The sequence below is a fragment of the Mustela erminea genome, chromosome 7, assembly GCF_009829155.1.
Source record: "Mustela erminea isolate mMusErm1 chromosome 7, mMusErm1.Pri, whole genome shotgun sequence".
Taxonomy (NCBI): Eukaryota; Metazoa; Chordata; class Mammalia; order Carnivora; family Mustelidae; genus Mustela; species Mustela erminea.
Genome location: NC_045620.1, coordinates 66392654 through 66412117, shown reverse-complemented (window position 1 = coordinate 66412117; position 19464 = coordinate 66392654). Strand labels below are relative to the sequence as shown.

General features: G+C 40.5%; 1 protein-coding gene across 1 annotated transcript in view; it reads right to left on the bottom strand.

Annotated features, from left to right (window-relative positions):
- C7H2orf92 (chromosome 7 C2orf92 homolog) overlaps positions 1 to 19464 on the bottom strand; it is a 40254-nt gene that overhangs the window by 12087 nt on the left and 8703 nt on the right. Inside the window, exons 2-7 of the mRNA XM_032351979.1 lie at positions 18443 to 18574; positions 15328 to 15475; positions 15151 to 15213; positions 9304 to 9393; positions 7252 to 7371; positions 7055 to 7138 (exon numbers count right to left, since the gene is read on the bottom strand). Of these exons, the coding sequence (XP_032207870.1) occupies positions 7055 to 7138; positions 7252 to 7371; positions 9304 to 9393; positions 15151 to 15213; positions 15328 to 15475; positions 18443 to 18535 (598 nt within the window). The 5' untranslated portion in view covers positions 18536 to 18574. The remainder of the gene's footprint in view (positions 1 to 7054; positions 7139 to 7251; positions 7372 to 9303; positions 9394 to 15150; positions 15214 to 15327; positions 15476 to 18442; positions 18575 to 19464) is intronic.

Genomic DNA, 19464 nt, shown 5'->3' with positions numbered 1-19464 from the left:
GGCTGCAAGAGCTACTGCATCCCTTCACTCATTCAGTCATGGTAACCACCCAGCCTGCAACCAGCCAGACACTCAGTGCAGGTCCCCTGGAGCCTCTTTAATAGCACACGTGGAGGAAGGACAAACCCAGAATTCCCAACATGGGGCAGTTCCTGGAAAAAAGGCCCATGTCCCATGTAGAGAGATGGCCCTTCCAAGCAGGACTGGCGGGCATAGTTCTGCAATCAGAACATCCAACAGGTCCTAACCCAGAGGAAAGCATCAGTGTTCACACTCCTGGGAGCTCTTTCTCAGACCAGATGTAACTCTCAGCGTCTACCCCTGACCCACACACACCACCAGGGAGGAGAGCTTTTTCTGGATTCTGGTTGGCTTCCATACTGCATCTGTGGTTTCAAACATTTTCCCTCATCTCTGCTCTCTGCAAAGACCTCCCTAGACCTTATTTTGTTGTTGCTGTTTTTAAATTTAAAAAAAAAAATTTATATGTATAATTTATGGTGTGTGTATATATATATATTTATTTTTTATTTATATAATCTAGGTTGATTATATATAATTTCCATTTTAAGCATTTTTAAGTGTACAATTCAGGAGCATTAAGGATATTCACACTGTTGTGCAAACCTCACCACTATTTATTTCCAGAAATTTTCCATCTTCTCAAACAGAAACTCTGTACCATTAAGCAGTAATTCTCCATTCCTCCCACCCCCTAGCCCCTAGTAACCTCTATTCTACTTTCTATCTCCAATAATTTGCCTATTTTAGATACCTTGTATAGGTGGAATCATACAATATTTGTGCTTTTGTGTCTCCTTATTTCATTTGGTATAATGTCTTCAAGGTTCACCCATGAATTAGCATGTAACAGAATTTCATTCATTTTTATAATCAAATACTATTCCATTGTATGTCTATACCACATATTGCGTATTCACTCATCTGTGATGGACACTTGGATTATCTCCACACTCTTGTCTATTGTGAATAATCCTGCTATGAACATTGGTATACAATTATCTGTCTGAGCTGGTTTTCAATTCTAGTAGGTATATATCTAGAATATATTCTAGATCATATGGTATATTCTGGATCATATGGTGATTCTATGTTAAACATTTGGAAGAACCACCAAACTGTTTTCCACACACACCATTCTCACCACCATCTTAACATTCTCACTTATTTCCTACATCCTCACCAACACTGACTTCCCTAAAAAAAAAAAAAAAAAAAAAAATACACACTCTAATATGTGCAACGTTTTATCTTATTGTGGTTTTGATTTGCAGTTCCCAAATGACTAGTAATATTGAGTAACTTTTCATGTTCTTATTGTCCATTTGTGTATCTTCCTTGGAAAATGTCTATTCAAGTCCTTCACTCATTTTTAAATTGGGTCATTTGGTTGGTTGGTTTGGTTGGTTGGTTTGTTGTTGTTTTTGAGTTGTAGTAGTTCTCTATATATTCTAGATCTTAATCCCTTATCAGATATATGATTTGCAGAGATCTACTTCCATTCTGTGGGTTGTCTTTTCACTGTCTTGATAGTATTTCTTGATGCACAGTTTTTAAATTTGGCAAAGTCCAATTTATCTATTTTTCCTTTTGTTGCCTATGCTTTTGGTGCCAAAATTAATGCACCTTTGCCTAATCCAAGCTCATGAAGATTTTCTCCTACGTTTTCTTCTAGAATTTAAAGCTTAGCTCAAAAATATAGGTCTTTCACCCAGTTGTTTTAATTTTTGTGTATTACTATTTACAATTAAGTAAAGATTCAACTTCATTTTTTTGCATGTGAATACTCAGTTTTCCCAGGACAGTTTGTTGAAGAGACTGTTCTTTCCCCTTGAATGGTCTTGACACCCTTGTTTAAAATCAAATGACCATGGATGTATGCATTTATTTCTGGACTCTCTGTTCCATTCCATTCGTCTATAAATCCAGATATCCTTATGCCAGTGCCATACTCTTTTAATCACTGTAGTTTTGTAGTAAGTTTTGAAATAGGGATACTTCCAAATGTTTTGTTCTTTTATTTTTTAATATATATTTATTTATTTATCTTAGAGAGAGAGAAAGAGAGGGAATCTCCAGCAGACTCCCCACTAAGCACAGAGCCTGATGCGGGGCTCAATCCCACAACCTATGAAATCATGACTTGAGCCGAAACCAAGAGTGGGAGGCTTAATCAACTGAGTCCCCCAGGAACTCTCCAAATTTATTCTTCTGTTTCAAGATTATTTTGACTACTTTGGGTCTACTGAGATTCAATGGGAATTTCAGAATGAGTTCTTCTATTTTTGCAAAAAATGCAATTAGAATTTTGATAGGTTTGCACTGAATCTGTAGATCACTCTGGGGACTATTGTCATCTTTACAACAGTAAATCTTTCAATCCATGAACATAGGATATCATTCCATTTATTTAGGTCTTCTTTCATTTCTTTCAGCAATGTGTTGTCCTTTCCTGCGTACAGGATGTTTGCCTCCTTTGTTAAATGTATTCCTAAGTATTTTAATCTTTTTGATGCCATTGTAAACAGAATTGTTTTCTCAATCTCTTTTCCTTTTTTTTTTTTTTGGACTATTCATATCAGAATATAGAAATACAAATGATTTTTCTGTGTTGTTTTTATATCCTGCAAACTTTCAGATGGAGCTAGAGAGTATTATACCAAGCAAAATAAGTCATTCAGAGAAAGACAAATATCGTATGATTTCACACATATGTGGAATTTAAGAAACAAAACAAAGGAGAGAAGGGAAAAGAGAGAGAGAATCAAACCAAGGAAGAGATATTGGTGCCTGGGTGGCTCAGTCAGTTAAGCATCTGTCTTTGGCTCAGGTCATAATCCTAGGATCCTGGGACTGAGTCCCACATTGGGCTCCCTGCTCGGTGGACAGTCTGCTTCTGCCTCTGCCCTGCCCTTTGCTTGTGCTCATGCTCTTTCTCTCTCTCAAAAATAAATAAATAAAATGTTTTTTTTTTAAAGAAAAATTTTTTAAAGACACAGACTTAACTATAGAGAAGAACTAATGGTTATCTGAGTTAATTTTTTAGCTCTAACAATTTTTGTGAACTTTTTATGGATCTATTTTAGATCCTTTTATTTCTTTTTTCTTTTTTTTTTCCTAATTTCTCTGCTAGGACTTACAGTCTATGTTGAAAGAATTGGCAAGAATGTCTCATGCCTGATATTAGGAGAAAAACTTCCATTCTTTCATCACAGAGTATGATGCCAGCTACATATTTTTCATATATGGCATTTATCACATTGAGGAAGTGCCCTTATATTCCTAGTTTATTGAGTGTTTTTATCACAAAAGGATGTTAGATCTTTAAATAAGTTTTATTTTTAATTATATTAAAAGACACATAACACAAAATTACCATCCTAATCATTTTTTTAGAGATTTTATTATTTTTATGTAACCTTTACACCCAATGTGGGGTTTGAACCCACAATCCTGAGAACAAGAGTTGCATGCTCCACTGATTGAGCCAGCCAGGAGCTCCTACCATCCTGATCATTTTTAAGTATACAGTTCAGTAGTAGTATTTATTCTCCTTGTTGTACAGCAGACATCCAGAACTTTTTCATCATACAAAACTGAAACTCCATACTCATTAAACAACTCCCTGTTTCCACCTCTCCTACCCCAGCCCCTGGCAACTACCATTCTACTTTCTTTCTATGAATTTGACTTAGGATATCTCTTATTAGGGGTGCCTGGGTGGCTCGTGGGTTAAAGCCTCTGCCTTCAGCTCAGGTCATGATCTCAGTGTCCTGGGATCGAGCCCCGCATCGGGCTCTCTGCTTGGCGGGGAGCCTGCTTCCCCTCTCTGTCTCAGCCTGCCTCTCTGACTACTTGTGATCTCTGTCTGTCAAATAAATAAATAAATAAATTTTTTAAAAAGGTATCTCTTATTTATAGAACCATACAGTATTTGTTTTCCTGTGACTGGCTTATTTCATTTGGCATAATGTCCTCAAGGTACATTCATGTTGTAGCATGTGACAGAATCCCCTTTCTTTTTAAAGCTGAATAATATTTCATTGTGTATATATGTGTGTATGTATATGGAATATACATGTATATGTATATGAAATATACATACACACATACATACATTCCATATATACACACATTCCATTGTGTGTATATATGTGTGTATGTATATATGTTAAAGGGGTTCACTGTCACTTGTGGGATTTATGTTAGTCTATTCATCCATGGACACCTTTTGGCTATTGTGAAGAATGCTGCTATAAGTATGGCAAACATCTCTTTGAGACTTCCAATTCATTTGGATATATAACCAAATATGGGATTGCTGGGTCATATAGTAATTCTGTATTTTTAATTTAATTTTTTAAAGATCTTATTTATTTATTTGTTTGTTTGTCAGATAGAGAGAGACAACAAGAAAGTGAGTACAAGCAGGGAGAGGCAGAAGCAGGCACCCTGCTGAGCAAGGAGCCCAATGTGGGACTCAATCCCAGGACCCTGGGACCATGACCTGAGGCAAAGGCAGATGCTTAACCATCTGAGCCACCCCCCCTCCCAGTATTCCTATTTTTAATTTTTTGAAGAACAGCCATACTGTTCTCCATAGCAGATATACCATTTTACATTCCCAACAAGAAAATTGGATTTTCTAGCCAATATGCTAATCTCTGCCCTTTAATAAGAGTTCGATCCATTTACACATAATGTGATTACTGATTAAAAAAGAATTTATGTCTGCTATTTATTTGTTTTCCCTGTCCTATAAATTCTTTGTTCCTTGGTTCCTTTATTACTGCTTTCCTTTGGGAGTTTGTTGATTTTTTTTAGATCTTAATTAATTAATTAATTTATTATTTCACACAGAGAGAGAGAGAGAGTGCACAAGCAGGAGAGAGAGAGAGAGAACAAGCAGAGGGAGCTGCAGAGGGGAAGGGAGAGGCCAAATCCCTGCTGAGCAGGGAGCCAGTTATAGGATTTGATCCCAAGACCCTGGGATCATGTCCCGAGCTGAAGGAAGCTGCTTAATAGACTGAGCCAGCCAGGCACCCCAATTTTTTGTAATGTTATATTTCAATTGCCTTCTTTGTTACTTTTCTGCATATGTTTTAGTTCTTTTCTTCATGGTTACTTTGGGAATTACAACTAAGATTTTAAACTTATAACAACCTAGTCTGAATAGTACCAATGTAGTATATGAACACTCTGCTCATATATATCTCTACCTTCCCCTATATTGTCACGAATTACATCTTTACACACTGTATGTCCATGAACATAAATTTACAATCATTGTTTTATTTATTGCCTTTGAAATCACACTGTAAAAAGGAATGAGGTAACAATCCAAAATTACAATAATATTGATTTTTACATTTACCTATGTAGTCACCTTTACCAATGTTCATTTTATTCTCAAACTTTTAACTGTCTAGTGTCCTTTTATTCAGCCTGAAGTACTCTCTAGCGTTTCTTAGGGGGCAGATCTCTAAGCTTTTGTTTATCTGGAAATGTCTTAATTTATCTTTTATGCTCAAAGAATAGTTTTGTCAAATAAAAAACTATGGGTTGACTGTACTTTTTTTTTAGGACTTCAAATGTGTCATATCATTACTTCTGGCCTCCATGATTTTTGAGGAGGAATCAGCCATTAATCTGATTGAGAATCCCTTGTAAACACTGAGCAGTTTTTCCTTTGCTGCTTTCAAGACTCTGTCTGTGTCTCTGGATTTCAGCAATTTGACTATAATGTGTTTCAGTGTGAAACTCTTGCATTTATGCCTGGAGTTTCTAGAGCTTCTTGGATATGTAAAATAATCTAATTTGAGAAGGTTTTGGCTATTATTTCCTCATGTATTTTCACTGCCTCTTTCTCTCTCTTCTCCCACTGGGATTTCTGTAATGTATATGTTGGTACATATGATGCTATCTCACAGGTCCCTCATCCTCTGACCATTTTTTTTAATTTTTTTTCTTCCTGCTCCTCAGACTGGACAATTTCAATTGTCCAATTTCAAAATGATTACTTCTGCCTGCTGAAATGTGCTGTCAAATCCCGCCAGTGAGTTTTTCATTTTAGCCACTGTACCTTCCAACTCTAGAATCTCTCTTTGGTACCTTTTTATAATTTGTTTCTTTATTGATATTCTCATTTTGTTCATTGTTTTCCTGATTTCCTTAATTCATCAAAGACAGTAAACACACTGAAGATGGGTTCCTATATTGCCCATTCTGACACCAGCAAACTGCACTGAGAATACAGGCTGCTGACTACTTGGCCACCTGTTAAGGGCCTGGGGGAAGGAGAATGGTAGGATATACATGAATCACTAAAATTCACTAACATTTACCAGTCTCTTCATTAAGCATTCCTCTGGATGATGCAAGTGCTCCACTAGAATCCAGTTGTCCAAAATAGTTGCTTCAGATACTTTTTGGGCAGTTCAGTTGTAACATATTCTTAGAGCTTCCTACCATCTTCTTTCCAGGCCTTGGTTTTCTCAAATGTTACATGTGAGACTTGAACATATCAATGAGTCCCAGCCTGGAATCACCTGGAGAGCTTTAAAAACTACTGGTGCAAATATCTCATCCAATGCTAGGGAATCTGATCAGGTGTCTTTTTAACAATCTCTCCAGGGGATCCCTGTGCTCAGCTAGGGCTGAAGACCTGGGGAGAAGGTTTATCTCAGCCTCAAGCCTCACCATCCATTGCTACAGGAATCTCCCAGGCCCTTCATCAGGCAGATGTGATGCTGCTAGTCTAAGGTGGGGTCCGGCTCAGCACCTGAAATAATTCCCATGTAGTAGTCCTGCTCTGCTGCACAGAGCCCTCTCTGAGGACCAGAATCCTTGCCAAGTGTTTACCTTCCATACTTTCCTAATTTCCTAGGACTCTGACACTTGAAAGAACTTGCTGCAGCATCAACGCCAGCATTTTCCCTCCCATCAAAACATAGGGTTAGCTGAGATATGACCCTGGAGAAGAGTGAGACTCTTCAAATACAGCCTGATGGCTTCACATGAGGAGATCACTTACCAAATAGTTTAGAAAAATGTTCTTCTTGTTTATTTGAACTTGATACAAATTCACTATTTTTCAAGCTCTTTTTTTGAGGATAACCTATGGGGAAATAAACCTTAGCTGTGATTAAATCATTCATTGGACCGACATGAAATCTTTTTAAATCTCTACTTTTTTACATGGAGTTTCCAGAGAAGCATCACACACTTTACCTGCTCTAGGAGGAAGAGCACCGAACATGGGTTCTAGTTCACCCTCTGAGTGCCTTATGATCTCGGGCAGTGAAGCTCTGAGGGACTTGGTTCTCCCATCTGAGACTGGTGGGAAGAGGCCTGTGAGGAGGGGCTGAGATGAAATTTGCTGATGTCATCTGTGGACAGAAACGTGCTCTCCCCTTATCACACACCGGTGTTAGGAACTACAATGACCAGCAAGAAGAAACACTGGATCCAAGCATGGCTGTTCTCGGTGCTCAGTTTTGGAGGGGAGCAAACACAGATGGACACCTCAACAAACACTTTCCCGTCCATAGGAAATTATGCCAACAAGCCATGACTTTGACCATCTTGGAAATGGGATGCCTTCTTGTTTGGGAGGACAGGGAACAACCCTGCTGTGTACGCTGCACTAATCCACACAAGGGTCTATGTTTGGAGGGGATTCAGAGGGCCTCAGGCCACCCCTACCTGACCTGTTTGATAAGCACAAGGAATTCCTGATGTTGTCACTGATGAATAAACAAAGGAAGGTATAAATGGAAGAGCACTGGGTCAACAGTCTCCCCTAGGATGCCATGGACTGATTTCAAGACTGCCGACACTCAGGTGGCCGCATCAAGGATATGGATTAACTGTGCTAAAAAACTGTAGCAACTCATATTTTGAACTATATTTTCAGGATATTCTTTACAGACATTGTGATACCTATGTGTCTGAACACATTTTCTTGATTCTAGGTCAAGGCCAGGCCTTTTCTCTGGCCCTGGGGGAGTAGGCACAACCAGCAGGGAGGAGAAACTTGTGCCCTAATGAAGAAGTTTCAGGGTCACAGCAGCAGTCACCTGTCATAAGTGACAGAGCATTCATGAAGTGTCTACAGAACCTCAATTTTTAACACAAAACCAGGGACACCAGTTTTCACATGGTTTCAATATGGTAGATGACAGATCACAAAATCAATATGGTACATCACAGATGATCTACACAGCCACTGAGTGATCTGTGCACATTAACTTGTACACATTACAGCTTTCAACCCTACAAAAAAAAAATTGGTAGGGAAGCCTACATGGTGGATGCCAAAGATTTAAAGTATGACGACTTTGATCCAACTAGTGACAAATACAGTTTTCTAGAGATGAAACATTGGTGAATCATGAGGAATAGATACACTCAGTCATTCAAGCACTTTGTCAAAAATGTGTTCTTCCTATTGTGTCAGCCAAGGGAACATAAAAACATCGTGCAGAGTACACCATCATTATTATACAGTAAAATATTCACTTCAATCTGTAGTTTATAAAATGCAATGGGAGGACCATTGGCTATAAAAATGGTTTACTAATAGGTTTATAATTTCAACACAGCATACATGCCTGGATTATCCTGATAAACAATTCCTCAATCTAAACATTTCCTAATGCACACAGTGTCCACCTTAAAGGGGTTCACTGTCACTTGTGGGATTTATGCTAATGTACATGTTTTCTGCATTTGAGACCAACTTCTTCCCCTCAGCTTTGGCATTTGAGCGTCAGTCCAAAGGCAGAGATCTCTGTCTCTCAGTGCAAATATTTTCCAGAGGCTAGAGTGTAGGGTGGGGAGATCATGGGGAGGAATGTGGGAAAGCTTTACTATCCCATGCCAGTGACCAGGGCGCTCATGCACATTGAACTATAAAGTACTGTTGACTAGAAAGTCCTTACACTACCCACACCAAGTGTTACCAAGGACAGTGAGCACCACTTGCAAATCCGGTTCGTATCCTCTGAACAGCCTCCAGAGTGAGAGAACCTGCCTGACATGTGAACTCTGAACTTCAGAGATCTCCCTGCAATACCGTGCTATTTATACTTTAGGCCACAGACCTCCATAGTCGGTAGAAGGTTATAAAGAGTATATCAGATAATTTTTTCTTCCACATATCAGTTTGGTTTTGCCCCTACATACCTGGGTTAAGAATGCTAAAATGATAGGGTAGTACAAACGATACAATACATAGACCTTTATAAACGTGCACTTATAATTTTGAAGACGTATACTTGCTTTCTTTCACATCTCTCTTTGTAATTGACTTTCCCGCTGTTCTTGTTTCATCAAATGGAACTTTGGAAAACACTTGTAGTAGAATTTCATCTCAAGTGAAGCGAGAAAGGCATGTTAATATCAGAAGTCCACGATTGATATATCTACTCTATAAGCAACAGAACTAGTCTATGAATTCAATGAATAAATGATACAAATGCAATGGCTATATAACGTTATGCTCTAAAATGCCTGGTCTGGGGAAGGAGATTTTGGCCTATCTAAATCATTTCTGAAAAATTGAGATTGGGGGCACCTGGGTGGTTCAGTCAGTTAGGCATCCAAATCCTAATTCTGGCTCAGGTCATGATCTCAACGTTGTGACTTTGCCTGCCATCAGGCTCTGAGCTGGGTGGAGCCTGCTTAAGATTCTATCTCTCCCTCTCCCTCTGCCCCTACACCCTGAGCTCATGTTCCTGCTATAAATAAATAAATAAAATCCCCATGGCATTTTCCACAGAAATTAAAAAAACAACAACCCTAAAATTCATTTGGAACCACAGAAGATTCGGAATAGCTAAAGGAATCTTGAGAAAGGAACAAAGCTGGAGGCAGGCACCACACTTCCCGATTTCAAACTACAAAGCAATAGCAATCACAGCATAAAAACTGTATGGCACAAAAATAGACACGTAGATTAATGGAACAAAACTGAGAGCCCAAGAACAAACCTTGCATATAGAGTCAACTCATATTTGACACAGGAGCCAAGAATACTCAATGGGGAAAAGAGAGTCTCTTTGATAAATGGTGTTGAGAAATCTGAATAACCACAGGCAGAAGAGTGAAAGTGGACCACTGTAGTACACAACTCACAAAAAATGACTCAGAATGGATTAATGACTTAATAACGGAAGTCACAAAACTCCTAGAAGAAACTATAAGAGAAAAGTTCCTTGACATGTCTTTTTTTTTTTTTAATTCAAATTCAATTAAGGGAAGCCTGGGTGGCTCAGCTGGTGAGTATCTTACTCTTGATTCCAACCCAGGTCATGATCTCAGAGTCATGAGATCAAGCCCCATGTCCGGCTCTGCACTCATAGGGGGTCTGCTTGAGATTCTCTCTCTTCTCCTTACGCCCCTCCCCCCACTCATATGCCCACTCTCTCTCTCAAATAAGTAAATAAATAAAATCTTTTAAAATAAATAAATGCATAAATTCAATTTAATTAACATATACTGTATCATTAGTTTCAGAGGTGGAATTTAGTGATTCATCAGTTGCATACAACACCTAGTGCTTGTTACTTCAAATGCCCTCTTTAATGCCCAACACCCAATTACCCCATCCTCCTCCACACCTCCCCTCCAGCAACATTCAGTTTGTTTCCTATAGTCCTTGGCAACAATTTTTTGGATATGATATCAAAAGCACAGGAAACAAAAGCAAGAATAAACAAGTGGGACTACATTAGACTACAAAGCTTTTTTTTGTACAATGAAAGAAACAATCAACAAAATGAAAAGCGACCTACAGAATGGAATCATATATCTGATAAGGGGTTAATATCCAAAATACATAAAGAACTCATACAACTCAATAGCAAAAAAACAAACAATCTGACTTTTAAATGGGCAGAGGAATTAGATATTATTCTAGAGAAGACATAAAAATAGCCAGGTGCCTGGGTGGCCCAGTGGGTTAGTCCTCTGCCTTCAGCTCAGGTAATGATCTCAGGATCCTGGGATCGAGCCCCGCATTGGGCTCTTTGCTCAGCAGGGAGCCTGCTTCCCCCTCTCTCTCTGCCTGCCTCTCTGCCTACTTGTGACCTGTCATATAAATAAATAAGACATTTTTTTAAATGGCCAACAGATACTTGAAATGATGTCAACATCACTTATCATCAGAGAAATACAAATCAAAACCACATTCTTACACCTGTGAGAATGGCTGGTCATCAAAAAGACAAGAAATAAGTGTTCATGAGGATGTGAAGGAAAGGGACCCTTATGCACTGTTGGTGGAAATGTAAATTTTATGGGCTCCAAGGGAACAATTAAAATTAAAAATAAATTATATATATATATATAATTATTTATTATATATATGGATTTTATATATATAATTAATTAAAATTTTAAAAATTAAAATTAAAAATAGAACTATCATATGACCCAGCAGTCCCACCTGTGGGTATATATCCAAAGGAACTGCACACAGGATCTTGAGGAAATTATCTCCATTCCTGTGTTCACTTCAGCATTATTCACAATAACCAAGATGTAAAAGCAATCTAAGTGTCCATCAGTGAATAAATGGAAAGAAAAGGTGATGATATATATTACATAATTTTATATAATACATAATACTACTCAGCCATGAGAAAGAAGGAAACCCTGTCTTTTGCAACAACATAAACAGACCTTAAGGGCCTTATGCTGAATGAAATAAGTCAAACAGAGAAACACAAATACTGTATGATCTCACTTCTACATAAAATCTAAAAAAACTAAACTCATAGAAACAGAAAATAGAATAGTGATTTCCAGGGGTCAGGGTTGGGGGAAATGGGGAGATATTGATCACGTTACAAAGTTCCAATTACAAGATGAGTAAGTTCTAGGTATACAATGTACAACATTGTGATTATAGTTCATGATACCATATTACATACTTGGAAGGTGCTAAAATAGTAGATCTTAAATGTTCTCAGCATAAAGAAGAAATAATTACAGGGTGTGATGGAGGAAATTAGGTTAACACTGAGTTGTTCTTCATTTTGCATCATATAATATGTATCAAATCACCATGTTTACACCTTAAACTTATACAGTGTTATATGTCAATTGTGTCTCAATAAATGTGGGGAGGGGTACATAGGTGGTATCACTGTGAATCATATTGTACTGTTTTGAGGGTAAAATTTGGTCCAACTTCAAATAATAGGACCAAAATAAACACTTGGAACCCAAATTGTTCAAAGAAACTCTGTATAACAGTTGACATACATTGTTGGTGCTGAATGGTTAAATATTTTTAAAATATTTTAAAGAAGACAAAAACAAAGCAGATGGAAACACACTGCCTGGTCTGCAACCCTGAGCCATCGAGACATGTGGGAGAGGCAGAAGTACACACAGACACAAGCAAACACAGTGACACAGTTGCACAGAGCAATTAGACAAGGGACAGAGCAGACAGGAGAGGAAAACCAACTCATCCCAAGAAAGCCAGAAGGCAGGCACTAAGCTAAGCAGACTGAGAAGAGGAAGTGGGTCCTGCCAGGTAAGGCTGAGTTCTGAATCCAGTTGACCATGATGTTTACACCTCAAAAATCATTCCTGTGTGTAGATGTCAGGTGTCAGTCGACTCCCTTCACCTACACACTGGTGCTCACCATGATCTCGGCAGCCCTGATGGGTCAGTACGTGACATGCAGGAAACTTGGGACTAAGGACGCTGATTCAATGAGCTGCAAGCATCATGAAATGTCTTTGAGGTAGTCTTGGGAGGACTGCTGCAGACTGGTGACAGTCCCCACCAAGATCCCAGGAGTGAGGGAGGGGCTGACCCAGAGAATTCCATGTCACATCAGGATTGCCACGACATGACAAAGTCAAAGGGCAAGGTTCTCCTCAGAGGGTTTCAAAATTCACTTACAAATGCTGTATACAGGGGCACCTGGGTAGCTCAGTGGGTTAAGCCTCTGCCTTCGGCTCAGGTCATCATCTCAAGGTCCTGGGATCGAGCCCACATCGTGTTCTCTGCTCAGCAGGGAGCCTGCTTCCCCCTCTCTACCTACTTGTGATCTCTCACTCTGTCAGATACATAAATAAAATCTTTGGGGAAAAAATGTTGTATATGAACACTGTACCTACAAAAATGGGGTGGAGGCTAGTGGCAGGGAAAGAAAAGACTCAGCACTTATAGATAACAGATTCTGTAAGTTCAGAAAACTCTTCCTTTATAAAACTGTTAGTACTTTTTCATAGTTCTATTTTTTGAAATATATTAATTTCTCCTTTTATTTGTATTTTATTTTTTAAAAGATTTTTTTAATTTTTTTTATTTTATTTATTTTTGTTTATTTAGAGAGAGAGAGCATGATTGGAGGGGGAGAAAGGGAGAGAGAGAATCTCAAGCAGACTCCCCACTGAACATGAAGCTTGAGGTGGGGCTTGATCTCACAACCTTGAGATCATGACCTGAGCCAAAACCAAGAACTGGACATTTAACTGATTGAGCCACCTAGGCACCCCTCCTTCTTTTTTAAAGGCAGTGTCTATTTCTCCCTGGGGGACAATGGTTTCATTTTTCCCCTTCTAGGTTAACTTTGCTAAGCCACAAAAAATAATCAAAATTCCATTGATATGATATTTATACTGAGTCCTTTTTTAAGGGTTGTTGTTACATTGGTGGGTAGTCTACTCTTGATAAAATAGGTGCTTACAACAGCAACACCCAAAAATCAGCTAAAGGAATTACTAGTAAAATGATAAGTTCTTGGGCGCCTGGGTGGCTCAGTGGGTTAAGCTGCTGCCTTCGGCTCAGATCATGATCTCAGGGTCCTGGGATCGAGTCCCGCATCGGGCTCTCTGCTCAGTGGGGAGCCTTCTTCCCTCTCTCTCTCTGCCTGCCTCTCTGTCTACTTGTGATCTCTGTCAAATAAATAAATAAAATCTTAAAAAAAAAAAATGATAAGTTCTCATTACCAGCCCTTTCCATGACAGATGTGCTGACCTACAAGATCCTGAATTGTTGCTCAGAGAAAACCTGGAAATTTTATTGGTGGCCCCCCAATGCCAAGGCCAACACTAACGTGGTGCTGGGAAGGTCAATAGGCCTTTGGGGTATAATGGGATCCTCCGAAACCCCAAACCAGACACCCACCTTCACACTCCCTCACTCCCCTTCCACACATGTGGGGTGGGATTCAGAGACATGGGGCTTCTGCAAGAAGGACAAAAGTCTCTGATTCCCGGGTGAGAATTCCCAGCACAGTAAGGTGGCTGCAAGAGCTACTGCATCCTTCACTCATTCAGTCATGGTAACTACCCCTGCAACCAGCCAGACACTCAGTGCAGGTCCCCTGGAGCCTCTTTAATAGCACATGTGGAGGAAGGACAAACCCAGAATTCCCAACATGGGGCAGTTCCTGGAAAAAAGGCCCATGTCCCATGTAGAGAGATGGCCCTTCCAAGCAGGACTGGCAGGCATAGTTCTGCAATCAGAACATCCAACAGGTCCTAACCCAGAGGGAAGCATCAGTGCTCACACTCCTGGGAGCTCTTTCTCAGACCAGATGTAACTCTCAGCGTCTACCCCTAATCCACACACACCACCAGAGACGAGAGCCTTCTCTGGGAAAAAAGTCCCAGGGCAAGATCATCCCCCACCAAGGAATCTGATCACTGGTGTGGGAGAGAAGGGAGGAGGAGCTGTCTGCCTCTTTTTAACAATCTCTCCAGGGGATCCTCATGCTCAGCTAGGGCTGAAGACCTGGGGAGAAGGTTTATCTCAGCCTCAGGCCTCACCATCCATTGCTACAGGAATCTCCCAGGCCCCTCATCAGGCAGTTGTGATGCTGCTGGTCTAGGGTGGGGTCCAGCTCAGCACCTGAAATAATTCCCATGTGGTAGTCCTGCTCTGCTGCACGGAGCTCTCTCTGAGGACCGGAATCCTTGCCAAGTGTTTACCTTCCATACTTTCCTAATTTCCTGGGACTCTGACTCTTTAAAGAACTTGCTGCAGCGTCAATGCCATCACTTTCCCTCCCATCAAAACATAGGGTTAGCTGAGAGATGACCCTCGAGAAGGGTGAGACTCTTTCAAACAGTATGGTAGCTTCACACTAGATAGGTACTTACCAAATATTTTAGCCAAACCTTCATCCGTATTTTTTGAACTTGATGAAATTTCAGTATTTGAACCTGTGGAGAAAATAAACCTTAGCTGTGATTAAATCATTCATTGGACCGACATGAAATCTTTTTAAATCTCTACTTTTTTACATGGTGTTTCCAGAGAAGCATCACACACTTTACCTGCTCTAGGAGGAAGAGCACCGAACTTGGGTTCTAGTCCACCCTCTGAGTGCCTTATGATCTCGGGCAGTGAAGTTCTGAGGGAGTTGGTTTTCCCATCTGAGACTGGTAGGAAAGGCACCAACCATAAGAGACCTGTGAGGAGGGGCTGAGATGAAATTTGCTGATGTCATCTGTGGACAGAAACGTGCTCTCCCCTTATCACACACCGGTGTTAGGAACTACAATGACCAGCAAGAAGAAACACTGGATCCAAGCATGGCTGTTCTCGGTGCTCAGTTTTGGAGGGGAGCAAACACAGATGGACACCTCAACAAACACTTTCCCGTCCATAGGAAATTATGCCAACAAGCCATGACTTTGACCATCTTGGAAATGGGATGCCTTCTTGTTTGGAAGGACAGGGAACAACACTGCTGCGTATGCTGCACTAATCCACACAAGGGTCTATGTTTGGAGGGGATTCAGAGGACCTCAGGCCACCCCTACCTGACCTGTTTGATAAGCACAAGGAATTCCTGATGTTGTCACTGATGAATAAACAAAGGAAGGTATAAATGGAAGAGCACTGGGTCAACAGTCTCCCCTAGGATGCCATGGACTGATTTCAAAACTGCCGACACTCAGGTGGCCACATCAAGGATATGGATTAACTATGCTAAAACAAAAAAACTACAGCAACTCATATTTGTAACTATATTTTCAGGCTTTCTCTTTATGGATGTTGTGACAGGTCAAGGCCAGTCCTTTCTGCAGCCCCAGGGGATTAAGAAAACCACCAAGGAAGAGACACCTATCCCCTAATGAAGTGTTGTTAGGGCTATAGCACCCACCCACTGAGTGCCCCAGCATTCATAAAGTATCTGGAAGAATCTGAACTTCTTACAACCAGTGGCAATGCTGATTCTCACCTGGTTTCCTGTCAGAAAATCTGCATAGCCATTGGTAATGTGTGCTCATGGAGGCTTTCAGCTCTACACAAAAACTGGCAATAGTACATAGACATTGCTTCCAGGTCTGATGGCTCTTTGGTAAACGAAAGAAATAAAAAGATCTCTTTTGCTGAGACATTAGTGAATCATTAAAAATCAATACGGGCTGTGGGGGGCGCCTGCCTGGGTGGCTTGTGGGTTAAAGCCTCTCATAGTCCCAGGGTCCTGGGATCAAGCCCTGCATTGGGCTCTCTGCTCAGCAGGGAGCCTGCTTCCCCCCCCCCACCTCTCTCTGCCTGCCTCTCTGCCTACTTGTGATCTCTGCCTGTCAAATAAATAAAATCTTTAAAAAAAAAAAAAAAAAAAAGAATCAATACAGTGGCAGTGGAAGTAAGCCCAAGCAATAAAACGTTTGTTCCCCAAAACCCTTTGGTTTTTAAAGTGCCCTGATAAAGAGTAGTCACATTCCCCCCTTTTCCTGATGTCACCCCTGATGGACAATTTGTATGATGTACCTCCTGTCCTTTTTGCTTTGCTCCACAGGCCCAGTATCTTTATACCGAGAGAATTTGCCAGAATGCTATCAGCCAATTAGTTTAGTAAATATCAAAAGTAGTTCCAAACGCAGTAAAACCCTAAAATAGAGGATGTAAATCAAGTGTTCACTTTGAAAAATTTATGTTCCTAAAATATTCACAACAGCATTATTCAGATAGCTAAAAAGTGGAAATGACCCAACTGTGGCATAGGCATGCAAGGGAATATTGTCGGGCCACAGAAAGAATTGAAATACTGACACAGGCTACAGTGTGACTGAACCATGAAACCAATTACACAAAAGAAGCCAGTCACAGAAGATCACATGCTGTGTGATTCCATATACAAAATATCCAGAGGAGACAACTCTATAGAGCAGTCAATATGTGAGTGGTTGCTAGGGGCTGTGGGAAAGAAGGAATGGGGCATGAAAGCTGGTGAGAGTGACAGTACTTCTGGAGTGATGAAAATGTTCTAAAATTAAGCAGTGTTGGGATGCCTGGGTGGCTCAATCAGCTGAGCGTCTGCCTTCGGCTCAGGTCATGATCCCAGTGTCCTGGGATCAAGCCCCATGTTGGGCTCCTTGCTCAGCGTAGAGTCTGCTTCTCCCTCTGCCTGCTGCTCTCCTCTTTCTCTCTCTCTCTCTCTCTCTTTCTGGCAAATAAATAAATAAATTCTTTTTTTTTTTAAGATTTTATTTATTTATTTGACAGAGATCACAAGTAGACAGAGGGGCAGGCAGAGAGAGAGGAAGGGAAGCAGGCTCCCCACTGAGCAGAGAGCCTGATGCAGGGCTCAATTTCAGGACCCCGGGATCATGACACAAGACAAAGGCAGAGGCTTTAACCCACTGAGCCACCCAGGCGCCCCTAAATAAAATCTTTTAAAAAATAAATTAAATTAAATTAAATTAAGCAATGGTGATTCACAACTCTGTGAATATACTAAAAAGCACTGAATTATTTATTTAAAAGGGTGAACTTTTGGGGCACCTGGGTGGCTCAGTGGGTTAAGGCCTCTGCCTTCGGCTCAGGTCGTGATCCCAGGGTCCTGGAATCGAGCCCGACATAGGGTACTCTGCTTGCCAGGGAGCCTGTTTCCTCCAATCTCTTTCTGCCTGCCTCTCTGCCTACTTGTGATCTCTGTCTGTTAAATAAATAAATAAAAATCTTTTAAGAAATAAATAAAAGGGTGAATTTTATGTTATGTGAATTATATCTCAATAAAGCTATTTTTAAAATGTGTGTGTGCGTTTGTGTGTGTGTGTGTGTGTGTGTTTATATGAGGGGATAGATGAACAAGATTTGCCTAATTAGTGCATAGAGGTTCATACAAATCTTTCTACTTTTGTATATTTTTGAAAATTTTTATAACAAAAAGCTTGGTGCCTATGGGCTACCCTCCCACAGAGGTCTTTTGAGAAAGCTTCAGTCAGGAAAAATGTTAAAGTTACCTGCTTCTGAGCAAGAAGTCCTATGGTAAATTCAGGAGGTAAGGAAGGTAGAGGTGGAGAGAAATTCTGTGTTCACCATTCCACCTGGAGGAGGACACTATCCCTGCCTAATTAGGTTCACACTGAGTCTCTTACTTGGGTATATGCCATACTACACTTGTGACAGGACCTTTGAGAGGGCAGAGCTCTGTACCTTGCCAATAGTCCAGGAAGAGAACAAAGAAGAGTGTCTCTGCTCCTCTCTTCTTTGCCATAGTCCGTGTATCTCCTGAAATCCTTCAGCCATAATTGCCTCGAGCTCCAGGATACTGCGGAACCAGGAGGTCTGTGAAGTCACACCAAGAAGCAAGGTGGGGGGCAGTTCTACAGGGGATTGGGGGAGGGCCTGGTGTCTGAGGACATGAGCCACTGGCCGCCCGAAGGAAATAGGCTTTCCACCCACTTCCTTTGGCTCTGAAGTGCCTTCCTCCATCCTGTGTGCACTGTAGCCTAAAGACGGGAGGATATTAACCAGGACTCTTAAGTTGTACATGACAGAAAAATCAACTTCATCAGCTTAAGTGAGGGCCACCTGGCTGGCTCAGTCAGTGGAGCATGTGACTCTTGATCTTGGGGTTGTGAGTTTGAGCCCCATGCCGAATGTGGAGATTACTATAAAAGCACACATACGCATACACACACAAACATAGATCAGCTAGTGTAGCCAGAAAAATTCATGCTAAATCAAGATAGCACATTAGGAAAGTATTGTTATTTATTGTATTACATATGTATTATGTATGATTCTAACTCTAGGGCACCTGGGTGACTCAGTCAGTTAACTGTCTGTGGCTCAGGTCATGATCCCAGGGTCCTGAGATGGAGTCCCGCATCAGGCTCCCTGCTCTGCAGGGAGTCTGCTTTTCCTTCTCCCCATCCCCCACTCATGTGCATGCTCACTCTCTCTCTCATTCCCTCTCTCAAATAAATAAAATCTAAAATATATATGTATATGATTATAACTCTGAAAATACAAACAGAAGTATAAGTTGATGTTGTCACATGTGTATCACTGTTTCCCCTACTATGTTTTATAAATATTAAACTTTTTTAAAAAATTTTGTTTATTCATTTGTCAGAGAGAGAGCACAAGCAGGGAAACAGTGGGCAGAAAGAGAAGTAGGCTCCCTGATGAGCAGGGAGCCCAATGCAAGATTTGATCCAAGACTCGATCCC